The following is a 13,346-nucleotide window of genomic DNA, read 5'->3' on the forward strand; positions in this document are numbered from 1 at the left end:
AGGAGAAATACCTGCACAACAGAAGCTAGTCTTATCTAGAGTATACCATGTAATGCACCGTGTCTTAAATATAGGACCTTGAGCACTGGTTCAGAGGATATATCGATAGCTTATAATATATAGAGAGGGATTCATCTTTTTCAGCTTTAAAACTCCACAATCATTAGAAAAGAAAATAGCCACTCATAACTATTCTCTCTAAATATTACATCAAAGGCTCAACCACATGCATGGGGAGCAGGTCGAACAGGTAGTCAGCGGGATGTTTGAAACTGACCGGAGAAAAGGGATATATGATGCAACATCTATTGCATTGTGCCCGAGTAACGTATGCCGATGGGGGTCGGCTTCGTCCTTGTTATCTCAATGGATGGCATTCAATTGCTTCCCGCAAGTCACATGAGTAGTGGGTGTCATCATGTGGTTGCATGACAAGCTGAAATTTAACTCACGCATAGTCTCGCGCCTTGATCAATCTCTATAAAAGAATATGCAATACATCACCCGTAGATAAATTAATCGGTCAGTTCAAAACTCTAAGACGAAATTGAAGCAAACCATCAACTTGTTCCTTGCCGGTCTTCATGGTAGTGATGTGGTCATTTTCTTCCAAGAAGACGTTGCTAAGCACTGAGGTACGTGCTCAGCAGATGGCTGGCGGTGGTAAGGGTGCAGTGAGGGCAATGGCCAGGCTGAGGCGCATCATAGTTATTCAGGAGGTGACAGCATGCTCTTCGCCTACATGGCATATCCCGCTATTTAAAACACTGCATGTAACGTGCAAAAGAAAACTACAAAAGATAGACAGTGGATGAGATGGGCTTTGGGAGAGATTAGAGAATCAGTCCGTGGAGATTAAGGCAGTACCGATTCCTTCTTATTGATTTGGGTCGACACTTGTCAGGAGAGAAATTGTTGGACTTAAAGTCCTCTTCGTACAAATCTTGCTACCCTGTTGGCAAGATGTAAAGAATAATTTTTCCACCATCACCAAATTGTGTGAAGATTCAGATTCGAGAACACATTAAGAATCTAGGCGGAACACACACATGCTCATGTATTTTCGGACATAAACAAATGTACCAATATAGGAGAGTAGGTAATCGTGGGAGAGAATCTGCACCGAAATCCAACGTAGGCGAAGAGCACGCGGAGATCTTCGAGATTCAATCCGTAGAAAGCAAGAAAAAACCCTGAATCCCAAACCAAAGGAGAACCTCGTCCTGATGCAGAGAACTGAAAACAAAGGAGAACCTCATCATGATCTAGATCTCGAGGGGAGGGGTGATAGTAGAGATTTCATGCCGCAAGATTTCCTTCAGATTGTTGTTGTTTTTTTCTAACGGGGAAAGAAGGAGATTGAGATTGACGTAGTTCCTTTGGTTTTTTTTAGGGTAGTTCCTTTGGTTTTCTATAAGAAAAGAATACGCTTAGATTGTTTTTTTTCTCACGGGGAGAGAAGTAGATTGTGATTGACGTTGCTCCTTTGGATTTCTGTTAGAAAAAAAATAGGTCGAATTAAGAAAAACTAATTAGAATAGTTGGGTTAATCTCCACTGTAATAATTTGGTCCCACTAAAATAAATGGCTCATAAATTCTAATTAACGTGGTAATTTCTTGAGAGTGCCTAATTAGTATAAGTATAGATTATTGTAGCTTGGAGTTTTTATTTTGTGAATGCTAACACGAGATAGTCTGAAATGCCATATAGTTGTGACAAGGCAAATATGGCCACAACCGTGTTGTCAACATGGGAAAAGACATAGAAGATTACAAGACATGTCTAATGAATAAACATTTTAGCGTAGATAGTATATAGAGTGAGTACAATACTCAGAGAAAACTTTTTTTAGCCTGTTTCTTTGAAAACTGAAGAGAAAAGTATACCTATCGTCGATGAATTTTTTGGGAGTCAAGATTTGGTCCCTCAACTCCAAAACCAGATAACTTACACCCTCAACTATTGAGACCAGACAAGGTTCATCCCTGGATTTGGTTTTGACAGGTATTAGGTTGACTCCCCAGTTTTGACAGTGCTGACCCAAATTATCACAACTATTTCAAATCCATGAACATGTTTGGAATTTGTGATTTAATTTTTCAAATCCTCTTACATTTTCCATGTTCACATATTTTCCTTCAAATTCGTGTACTTCTCCAAATTTTTACCATTTTATTACTTTCCATAATTTTATCTAATTCATGTACTTTTTTCAAACCCGTGAACTCTTAAAATCACGTACATTTTTAAAGCCGCGTATGTTTTCCATGTTTGTGTAGTTTATGCAAATTCATGTATTATTTAGTATTGACATACTTTATTTGTAAAAGTTCATGAAGTTCAAAAATAATACGCAAACTTGGAAAACTACATGAAATTCGAACAGTTTCATGGATTTGAAAAAATACACTGATGTGAAAATACACGAACTTAAAGAATACACAAATTTGAAAAATATTAATCAATCTTTAAAACAGTATATGGATTTCAAAAAGTACGTGAATTTTTAAGAAGTCTCATATTTGAAAATAGTACGCGACTTTGAAGAAAGTACGTGGATTTGAAAAAAGTACATGAAATTCCAAAAATTACACAAATGGTCAATCTGTTACTCTCACATGGCGAAAGTAAATGCAATGCGCCCTAAACCTTTCCTCTGGGATAGGGATGTTCTCCTAGAAAGCCCAGATGACACCTCCTCCCATATCTACTCCTTTTATATGCCCATCCTGGAGCAGATTTCTGATCTTTGCGCCAAGGAGAAGCATGAGGGGGCGCTGGCGGAAGCCCGTGCCTGTGCTGCACGTGGTGATCTTAGCTAACCTGAGCCCACTGACCCTGTTCATAGAGAGACCACGGGTGGTGCAGCTCCCTTGATGGCGAATGTGGCTGGGACTTCCCTGTCAGTTCCCTCCTCGGTGAGGGTGCTATGCGGACGTCCCCCCACACGTCTCAATCCCACTGAACACCGTCTGGAGGTGCGTGGGTCCGCCTCCCTCGGGCCAGGGGCCACCGCTGCCCCCTCTGCGTGGGGGCGACATGGCCGGCCGTCTAAGGTTCTCCCCCGTCCCGCGTTTGACGAGCGGGCTAGCTCGGCCCCGCTTGCAGGGCCTAGGAACTCCTCTCAGGTTATTAAATGAAGCTCCTATGTTGGAACATCAGGGGCTTCGGTCTCACTGGCTGGCGACGGCAGCTGATCGAGTATTTGTGACAGGAAGAGATTGACATTGTGAGACTACAGGAGACGATTCGCCAGGATTTTAGCATGCATGAGCTCCAGAGGCTTTCCCATCACCAGTTTGCCTGGCAGTAGTTGCCTGCTACGGGCCACTCTGGGGGCATCCTGCTCGGAGTCAGGGAGAATGCTTTCTCGGTTGAGGATATGGACCAGGGGGAATTCTTCGTGAGCATGTCCGTCACTGACCGACGAGTTCACCTCAGTTGGGAGTTGATTATCGTCTATGGTCTGGCGGACCATGGCCGCTCTACTGATTTCCTCGCCGAGTTGAAAAACAAGGTGGATAGGTGCACCACACTCGGCTTTCCCTGCACCTGCACTCTCAGCATCCACGATGTGGTAATCATGTTCTATCAATCTTCTGACCTGAATCCATGCATGGTTGAGAAAGAACTTGAGCATGCTCAAGTTCACATCGAAAATTGTTTTGTTGAAAACTTCTATTACATCCTAAGATAAGTAGAATTCCTACTATGGATATTGTCTACTGCCCACGTAAGGTATGCAGTGATGTTTATCTAGACCTTTAGGCTGGCCATAGAAAATTTCAGACTGCAACCGATACTGATAATGTGCTTGAGTTATTAATTTTAAATAGGTATTAACTTCATATGACTTTGTTATTTTCCATTTTTCATGTATGATATTTAGGGGTCGTGCTATCTAGCAAATCCCCACCATATCCGGATGTAGAAGCGGGTGAACGGAAAGTTGATGAGTACATACGACGCACGGTGAGTATATATACATATGTATTAACTCATTTCGAGCAGAATAGTTGCATACTGCATGCGCGAACAAGCTGACAAACATATACTAGTATATGAAACCCTGATCAAAAGCAAATATCTATGTTCCTAAAGGATGAACCGAGCGAGATGCGACAGATGATCGATGCCATAAGAACGACTCTGGCGTCATTGGGTGATGATGAGACGTCAATGAGTGTTTCAGCCTACGACACAGCGTTGGTCGCCCTTGTCAAGAACCTTGACGGAGGTGATGGACCGCAATTCACCTCGTGCATCGACTGGATTGTTCAAAATCAATTACCAGATGGTTCGTGGGGTGATCCTGATTTCTTCATGGTCCAAGATCGGATGATCAGCACCCTGGCATGTGTGGTAGCGCTGATATCTTGGAACATCGATATCGACAACTTGTGTGACAGGGGTAAAAAGATTAATGGATGGATTATTCTTTGTTTTTTATGTCAACGATCACCCGTGTTTATTTCCATGGAAGGATCAAGTATCTAATATATAGTGGACCTTTTCTGTTGCAGGTGTGTTATTTAGCAAATAAAATATGAGCAGATTACTAGAAGAGGAACAGGACTGGATGCCATGCGGCTTGTAGATTAACTTCTCAGCACTCCTAGAGAAAGCCAAGGACCTGGACTTGGACATCCCTTATGATCACCCTGTTTTGGAAGAGATATATGCCAAGAGGAATCTGAAGCTCTCTAAGTATGCATACCTAGCTACATGCGTGTGATAAACATTGTTATATAAATTGAGTTGAATAGGCTATGTATAATTAATTAAGCTGTAATTAATCTTACTCTGAAATTTTAGGATACCTCTGAATGTGCTGCACGCCATACCAAGGACCCTAATCTTCAGCCTTGACTGAATGGTAGACTTACCATTGGACTGGGAAAAGCTACTCAGATTGCGGTGTACCGATGGGTCCTTCCATTCCTCGCCTGCTGCCACAGCTGCTGCCCTCAGTCGCACTGGCGACAAAGAATGCCAAGCATTCCTGGATAGGCTCATCAAAAAGTTCGATGGAGGAGGTAATTAAAATCACTACTATTACTTCTTGTACAACTAAGAACTAACATGATCGAATGCAAACTTAGGTGACTGGTGCCATGTAGTCTCCTCAACTGGTCAATAGCAAAAAGAATTTTACCAAGACAGCATTGGTCAATACTAACATTGCAATTCATATAAATTCCCTTTCTTTTTCACTAGTGCCATGTAGCCACTCTATGGATACTTTTGAGCAAGTATGGGTGGTGGATCGGCTGATGCATCTCGGGATATCAAGGCACTTTACAAGTGAAATTGATCGGTTCTTAGAGTTTATTTACAGGTAACATACGCAACCTCCATCTAATTGGAAATATATTACGTCATAATATACTCCCTTCAGTACCAAATTTGAACAGAAAAAATTGTCTTATATTTTGGTACAGAGGTAGTATCTAAATATTAATTGTGTTTTTAAAATGGAATGCTACTAGAGTTGTGTTTTCCTTTAAATGTGATAGAGTACTAGTTTGAGACCAGGGGTATATCTTCACTTTGAACAGGCGGTGGACTCAGAAGGGATTGGCTCATAACGTGCACTGCCCAATCGCGGATATTGATGACACGGCCATGGGTTTCCGTCTCCTCCGTCAGCATGGCTACGACGTCAATCCATGTAACTAATATTTTTAGTCAGATTTAGTCAGATATAAGCTAGATTCAAAGTTTGAGAAGCGCGTTGGCATGCATGCTGGATCGAGTTTTACTAATGCGCGTCCACAATGCAGCTGTGTTTAAGCAGTTTGAGAAGGATGGTAGGTTCGTCTGCTTCCCCATGGAGACCAACCACGCTTCTGTTACCCCAATGCACAACACTTACCGTGCATCTCAGTTCATGTTCCCTGGTGACGATGACGTCCTAGCAAGGGCTGGGCCCTATTGTCGTGCATTCCTCCAAGAGAGACAAGCCTCCAACAATCTGTACGACAAGTGGATCATCACCAAGGACTTGCCTGGCGAGGTATGTGCCAACCCGGCTACTAGTTAGTTTCCATGGTTGAGAACAGAGTATTGAGCAGTTCTTCATGCAAAATCAGGTCGGGTACACACTGAACTTCCCGTGGAAAGCAAGTTTACCACGAATTAAAACAAGGATGTATCTGGATCAGTACGGTGGCAACACCGATGACTGGATTGCCAAGGTCCTCTACAGGTAAAGAAAATTAGATAACCAAATTATACTTAGTTAATTAGAATAACTCTCCATTATAGGAACCAAAGGAAAATATTTATCTTTTGGGATAATTTAAGACGCCACAATATTTTAAACCTAAACTTGATCCATGTATCAAGCAAAGTGAGATACAAAAGTGAGTGCATACAAAAATAACCATGAAATTAGTTTAAATTCAGGAAGTTCTCATATACAAAATGAGGAATGGGGCTTTAGAGGTACTAACCAACCTATGTACTAGTATTCAACAAACATGTGACACTAGACCCATTCTAAATGCAGCTTATTTAATTTATGGTAGTCAAATATCTGTTACACCTTTGTTTCTGACACTAAATATTTCAGAATGAATCTTGTGAGCAACGACCTGTACCTTAAAATGGCTAAGGCTGATTTCAGAGAATATCAGAGACTCTCCCGACTTGAGTGGAATGGCCTCAGAAAGTAAGTCACATATATTTTTGCTACGACTCTCTGTGTCCTCAAATGCAATCAACTAGCTAAAAAATCGGCAACTAGATTCTTACTCGAGACTTGAGAGTATGCGCAGGTGGTATTTCAGGAACCATCTTCAGAGATATGGTGGGACTCCAAAGAGCGCACTCACGGCATACTTCTTAGCTTCAGCAAATATCTTCGAACCTGGCCAGGCAGCAGAGCGTCTAGCATGGGCTCGCATGGCGGTGCTTGCTGAGGAGGTTACAACTCACTTCCGACACATTGGGTATGTATGCAGCCTCATAGTTCTCCCTCCCTGGAATCTGGGTTTAGTGATGATCGGTGCAAAACATGTGTGCAATTCATCGTAGGGGTCCATGCAATTCAACAGAGAATCTTGAAGACATTATCGACCTTGTTTCGTTTGACGATGCTTCCGGCGGTCTTCGTGAAGCGGTAAATTTCAACAAACCACTACACTTAACTATAGTTATTGATATGAGATATTGAACTTTTACTAGATATAAAACGGCTGAACCTCTATTTTCTTTGAGAACTACGGTGGAAGCAGTGGCTCATGGCATGGACTGCGAAGGAGAGCCATGGATCCATTGATGGAGATACAACACTGTTGTTCATTTGGACCATCGAGATCGTCTCTGGAAAGGAACGTTGCAGCTGAGAAGAAACTGAACCTTTGGGATTATTCACAGCTCGAGCAGCTCACCTCTTCCATCTGCCACAAGCTTGCCACAATAGGTCTTGCTCAGGTGCGTGTGTACATGCATTGCATTCATATATCCATGTACCTCGATTTGAGTTGTATGTGATTTGTCAGACTATAACCAATATATGTTCAATGCGGAAAAGCAGAATGGGGGGAGCATGGAGAACACAGAGGACTTACAACGGCAAGTGGATTTGGAGATGCAAGAACTTTCTTGGCGTATTCATCAGGGTTGCCAGGGAATCAACAGAGAAACCAGAGAGACATTTCTCAACGTGGTGAAAAGCTTCTATTACTCGGCTCATTGCTCACCTCAAACAGTTGATAGCCACATCGCAAAGGTCATATTTCAGGATGTGATTTAGGAAGAACCCTCTTCTGTACCTGTTAGTACTACAGTGGAAGATGTGGATTTTGATTGGAGATGAAGATACGTGGTCTTACCTGGAGTACGATATGAGCCCTTGGCACATCGGAAAATCCACCTCTTTGTAAAACCTATGTAAACTTATGTATGTGTAGCATTGCTTGGGGCGAGGGGGATGCGCGAGGAAGGGGGCAATGGAAGGGCACGATCTAACGGCCCAGGCGAAGTGATCCGACGCTGGGCTGTTCAGCCGGGTGCACTGGCGCAGATCAGTGTCCAAAAGAAATGAGTAAAGAAACACGCATGCAGGGACATCGCCCTGACTAGATCGATCTGTTGCCACAAGCACAAGATACGTGGTTTTACCTATGTGTATCTTCATCCTCCGATGTGATTGATCCATGTACGAGTTTCAACAAAACCGACATAAATACAACCTTCCATGGTACATGAGAAGTTTTACTAGTACAAATGTGTTGCGTCTTGTCCATGTGCTGGCATAGAGAGGTCGCTAACTTAATTTCACAAATACAACTCCACTGTGAATGTATTTTTGTGTACAGAAAAGAAGAAGAGAAGCACATAGGTAATAGTATTTATCTGCTATCAAGCACCCTTATACGGGGTCACCACTAGATGCAGTTGGTTCTTCCTCCTCGCATTTGCCCCCACTTTTGTTTCCATGTCGAGCTCATGTGTTCCAGCAGGGAGGCTCCAATCAAAGTAGTAGAGGAGTCGTGCCACCATGAGCTGAAGCGTGGCCAGCCCAAAGGTATCGCCGGGGCACTTCCTCCTCCCAGCGCTGAACGGCAAGTACTCGAACCGTGAGGCCTTGTACGTGGCTGTGCCATCCTCGAACCTCTCCGGCATGAACTCCTCTGCGTTTTCCCAGTACTCGGAGCTCCTCCCCATCGCCCACGTATTGACTAAGACCCTGGTGCCCTCCTTGACCTCAAATCCGCCTACATCGCAGGTTTCCCGACAGAGACGAGGGACAAGCAACGGCACCACAGGGTTTAACCTCATGGTCTCCTTGATCACCATTTTGGTGTAGCGGAGCCCATCTATATGTTTTTCATGGTCTATTGGGCTCTTGTTGTCCAAGGCACGCCGAACTTCAGCCTGCGCCTCGGCCATCACCTTGGGGTTCCTCATGAGCTCGGACATGACCCATTCGGCCGCTGCCGACGTCGAGTCCGTCCCTGCCGTGAACATATCCTGAAGGGGCATGAACAAGAATGAAAATTATGTTCCCCGCAGAAAATAAAATTATATATGTTTTCTATACCATACCAATATGATCGCTTTGATGTCTGTCGTGTCGATGGGGAATTCAACGTTCCGCTCATCCCTGATCCTAAGCAGAACTCCAAGAAGGTGTTGGCCTTGTTCATCCTTGCTGCACTCATCAGCGATGATCTTGTCCAAGATGGCGTCCAGCTGCCGGTGCGCACGCCACAGGCGGCCTCTCAGCCCGGTGAGAGTGTCGACAAACCATAGCGATGGGAACAGGTCCCCGACGGTGTATCCGCCGGCATTCTTCATCGCCTGGCCGATCAGGGTCATAAACTGCTCCTGCAGCTCGCCGTCACACACCTGGCCGAACGTCGCTTTGCCGGTGATAGTGTTGGTGCAGGAAATGAGCAGCTTGCCAAGGTTAAACGGCCCGCCGCCCCGACCGGCGGCGCGGACGTTGTCGATGAGGGACATGGTCTGGCTGTCTCTGAAGGGCGCGAACTGCCGCACCTTCCGTTCGCTCAGCAGCTCCATCGTGCAGAGCTTGCGCGTCGTCCGCCAGTAGGGGCCGTAGGGCGCGAGGACGACGTCGCGACCTCCGTAGCAGAAGATCTCTGAGACCAGGATGTTGGGCCGTGACGCGAAGGCAAGGTCCTTGTCCCGGAGCACCTCCTGCGCCGCCGCCGGCGATGAGATGACGACGGTGTCGATCTGGCCGAACCGGAGGTACATGACCGGGCCGTGCTTCTTGGCCAGGTCCCGGAGGGCGACATGCGGCTGCGACGTGAGGACGTGGTGGAGGCTTCCGAGCAAGGGGAGGCGCCATGGGCCTGGAGGCCGCCTATGGTTTTTCCGTTTGCGGCTTAGTACGGACGCAAGGACGACGAGTGAGGCGAGAGTGAGGAGCAACACGAGGGTGGATGCGCTTGGCTCCGTCGCCATCACCATCAGGTTTGCTTGGAGCACAAATTGAAATGCCTTTTAGTGTGGGATAAGACTCACGAACACTTTTTCTATATATAGGCGCCACATCCTTAGTGTGGCATAAAATTTCACAACTCGTAGATCAGCCTGCACATCAGTTTTCCAGTCAAAGCTCCATAAGTCAAATATTGTACAATTGAATACATAAATTAGTGTGGTCATATGTCTCACAGCCACAGGCGCTCCCGTTAAGTACACCAATCGGCCACCTTGTAGATGTATCCATCTGTTTTCTTGTCTTTTTCATGGACAAGTCACAAAAATTGACTATAATTTAGATATATAATTGAAGAAATAAATACACGTAAGCATACTTTGTCGTGGACATGTCACATGTGCCTTGACTGTGCGCCCCACATGTTTTGACACTCAGATGTGGTCAGCAAAAATTGACAAGTCACAAAAATTGACTAGTTAACAAAAATTGACTAGTTTTCTAATGTTATTACTGCCACAAGTTTGATTATGTCAGAATAGCAGGGGTCAATCATGCACGTTAAGAGCAGGCATAAATGGGCTCAAGTAGTCTTGGGCATGTGTCTTCGGTTCAAATAATTGTATGTGTCTATATTGTAATCAATGAATCCTAACAATTAGTGATGGGCCTGTAGTTGTGCGAAATGTGCGGCCCGCATAGAGCCCGTAATTTGGGTGGACCATATTTTTTATATAGGTCTAGTACGAAATCATGAATTGAGGAGTACATTTTCTAAAGATTAATCTCGCCTTTTCAGATTGCGACAAGTGGTATATTGCATGCTTGTCATTTGTCGCAACGTAAACGTTTTCTCTATTTTCATGAAATGAGGTGAAAGTTTTGACGAACTTTTTCTTTCATGAAAAAGACCGAATCAAAAAAACCGTGTGTCCCGCGATAGAAAAAACAGAAAACACGATTTTAGCTTTTTTTTTCTTTCCTTTCCGAGAGGCACATAAAACGAAGGCAAAACCATGCCTCTCGTAAAAATCATGTTTTTTCTTTGCGATAGGCACGGGCGTGACTTTCACGAAGGCAAAATCATGCCTCTCGCGGAAGCAAAACCGTGACTCCAATAAAAAAAAGCAGAAAACACGTTTTTTCCTTTATCCTTCCCCTTTTTCCTTGTAAGCCGTCTCCAAGGCACGTCATGCGTCCGACGGGTCCACACGCTGCTTATCTCTCTTCCCCTTTATCCTTTCCTTTTCCTGCTTATCTCTTTCCCCTGATGGGCTGGGCCGCTCATTCTTTCTTTCTTTTCATCTTCCTTCACCACTCCACCCCACACACCAGCATCATCACCGTCACTGTAGACCAGTCACTACAAGAAAAACGCTCAATTATGACCAAAAATAATGACGGTGGTTTAATTGGTCATTGATCCATGACCAAAATTCTGAAATTAGTCATGGCATGTCTAAGAGGGTCCAAAGCCCATAACATTATGACCTTTTGGGTCCATTAGGTCATGATCCTATTGCACAAAATGATCATTAAGATGTGCAAAACTATTTATGAACATATTTCAATGCTACCATGACCAAATATAATACCATAAACATATGTGTGGAGGAGACTGGACGACACCTCATCAATTTTGCCTATGTGTCGTGTATAGAGAGCAAAATTTTGTTTTATACATATATGGATGAAGTAAATTATATTAGATAAATACCAATAAATTATAATTATTCATTTTAATATCCTAAATATTTTAGAAAATACAATATAATTACCAAAATGAAGTATATGAGCCCATGCTAATCTCATAATGTGTAGACCTTATTTAGATAAATATTTTTGAAAGGTGGTATAGGGTACCTTAACTTGGTGTTTGAGACAATAAAGACTTAAACATGACAATAAAAAATATATGGGTGAATTTTTCAGTAATGCCAAATACTATCATAATTAAATGAAAAGTGTTTCGACCCAGAACACTCAACCAAAAAATATAGCTTTCTTTTGAGGGAAATAATAAATATTGTATAACTCTTTCTAGGCAATCAAAAAATACAACTAGAGACAACAATATGGGTCCATATTTCCTAAATCCAATATCTATACGGACTAATATCTAAATCCAATATGGGTCCATAATTATTGGGTCATTTAAACATACCACATGAGGCTAATATGTTGAGTGTTTACCCGAAATAAGAGGATAAAAAATATATAAGAAACATAAGAAAAAAACACAATTACATAAGCTGGATTCGGATTAGTAGAACCATTTATGCCACGGATCGATGACATGACACAAATCCTACCGTCCATTGCTAGCAATCCCACGTCTATCCATCCATTCATTCATCTGAAGAAAAGGAGTAAAAAAACTTGCAGACCCACAATCCTCGTGAACCCTAGCCACTCGTCGCCTCCTCCCCTTGCTGCCTTGCAGATCGCCGCCGCCACTTCCCTCCCCATCCCTCCCCGCATCTGCTGCCTTGCAGATCGCTGCCGCCACTTCCCTCCCCATCCCCTCCCCGCATCCGCTGTGGCTCCCGCCCTCCCCGCACCCTCCTTCGGGCCCTCCCTGCACGCGCCGCCGAGGGCTACGCGCTCTTCTTCGACGACCTCCTCTCGCGGGCCCATGCGTGGGACTGGTTCTCCGACGTGCTCCCCCGCCTCATGCGCGTCCTCCTCCGCCTCCCCGCGCTGCTTGAGGACCACTACGCCGCCGCCCGGGCCGCGACCGTGCTCTGCCTCCTGGGGCCTCAGGACGCGGGCTTCGTGCTCCCCGGCCAGGAGCTCGCCTGCGCGCTCTTCTACCTGTTCCCCACCGCCGGCCGCGGCGAGGTCCGACTCCCGGCCATCAATTTTGATGCCTTGTTCTCGTATGCCCCCTTGGCTCATTTGGATATCCTAGGGTTTAATTATACCTTGTAGTGTCAAATTGACTAGTTGTTCTTACTTGATCTCCTATGCTTCTATGTTCTTGCAGGGCACTCACTAACAATGTGAGGCAGAGCCAGTAGCACAAAGTGAGGTGCATTGCTCACTATTTCGAGAGGGTGATTGCCTCCATTTTAGACCTTCTGCAGGGCTCCTGTGAAATTATATAGTGCGCAAGTTAGTTGGGTTCACTTGTGTTGGTTAAATCAAAGCTAAACTTGTAACCACCAACTAAAGCCATTTCTTGTGCAAAATCAACAATATGCAAATAAGATATTTTCATATTAGTTTGAATGATTGCATTTCAACATAGGATGACAACTACGAGTGGCCCAAGATTCATACCTCTATTTATCATCTGCGTAGGTGCTCTCGGCATCTACGACATATAGCTTTATAACCGGTACAATTTATATCATGAGTGCTATAGCAGATAGGCATTTGGTTGATTACACGTGCTGCTTAGTTGGCATCCCGTTCAGCCAAAAGAT

General features: G+C 44.2%; 2 protein-coding genes and 1 pseudogene across 2 annotated transcripts; 2 read left to right on the plus strand and 1 right to left on the minus strand.

Moving 5' to 3' along the window:
• Positions 1–4,103: 4,103 nt before the first annotated feature.
• Positions 4,104–7,761, plus strand: LOC123424382 (annotated as a pseudogene).
• A 487-nt stretch (positions 7,762–8,248) lies between these two features.
• LOC123424381 (cytochrome P450 99A2-like) lies at positions 8,249–9,984 on the minus strand. The gene is made up of 2 exons (XM_045107983.1): positions 9,057–9,984; positions 8,249–8,981 (listed from the first exon to the last, which is right to left on the minus strand). The coding sequence occupies exons 1-2, from the start codon at positions 9,945–9,947 to the stop codon at positions 8,370–8,372; spliced, it is 1,503 nt and encodes a 500-aa protein (XP_044963918.1). The 5' UTR covers positions 9,948–9,984; the 3' UTR covers positions 8,249–8,369.
• A 619-nt stretch (positions 9,985–10,603) lies between these two features.
• Positions 10,604–12,938, plus strand: LOC123424884 (probable poly(ADP-ribose) glycohydrolase 2). The gene is made up of 3 exons (XM_045108574.1): positions 10,604–10,625; positions 12,362–12,797; positions 12,905–12,938. The coding sequence occupies exons 1-3, from the start codon at positions 10,604–10,606 to the stop codon at positions 12,936–12,938; spliced, it is 492 nt and encodes a 163-aa protein (XP_044964509.1).
• Positions 12,939–13,346: the final 408 nt, after the last annotated feature.

The sequence above is a fragment of the Hordeum vulgare genome, chromosome 2H (assembly GCF_904849725.1).
Source record: "Hordeum vulgare subsp. vulgare chromosome 2H, MorexV3_pseudomolecules_assembly, whole genome shotgun sequence".
NCBI classification, from domain to species: domain Eukaryota; kingdom Viridiplantae; phylum Streptophyta; class Magnoliopsida; order Poales; family Poaceae; genus Hordeum; species Hordeum vulgare.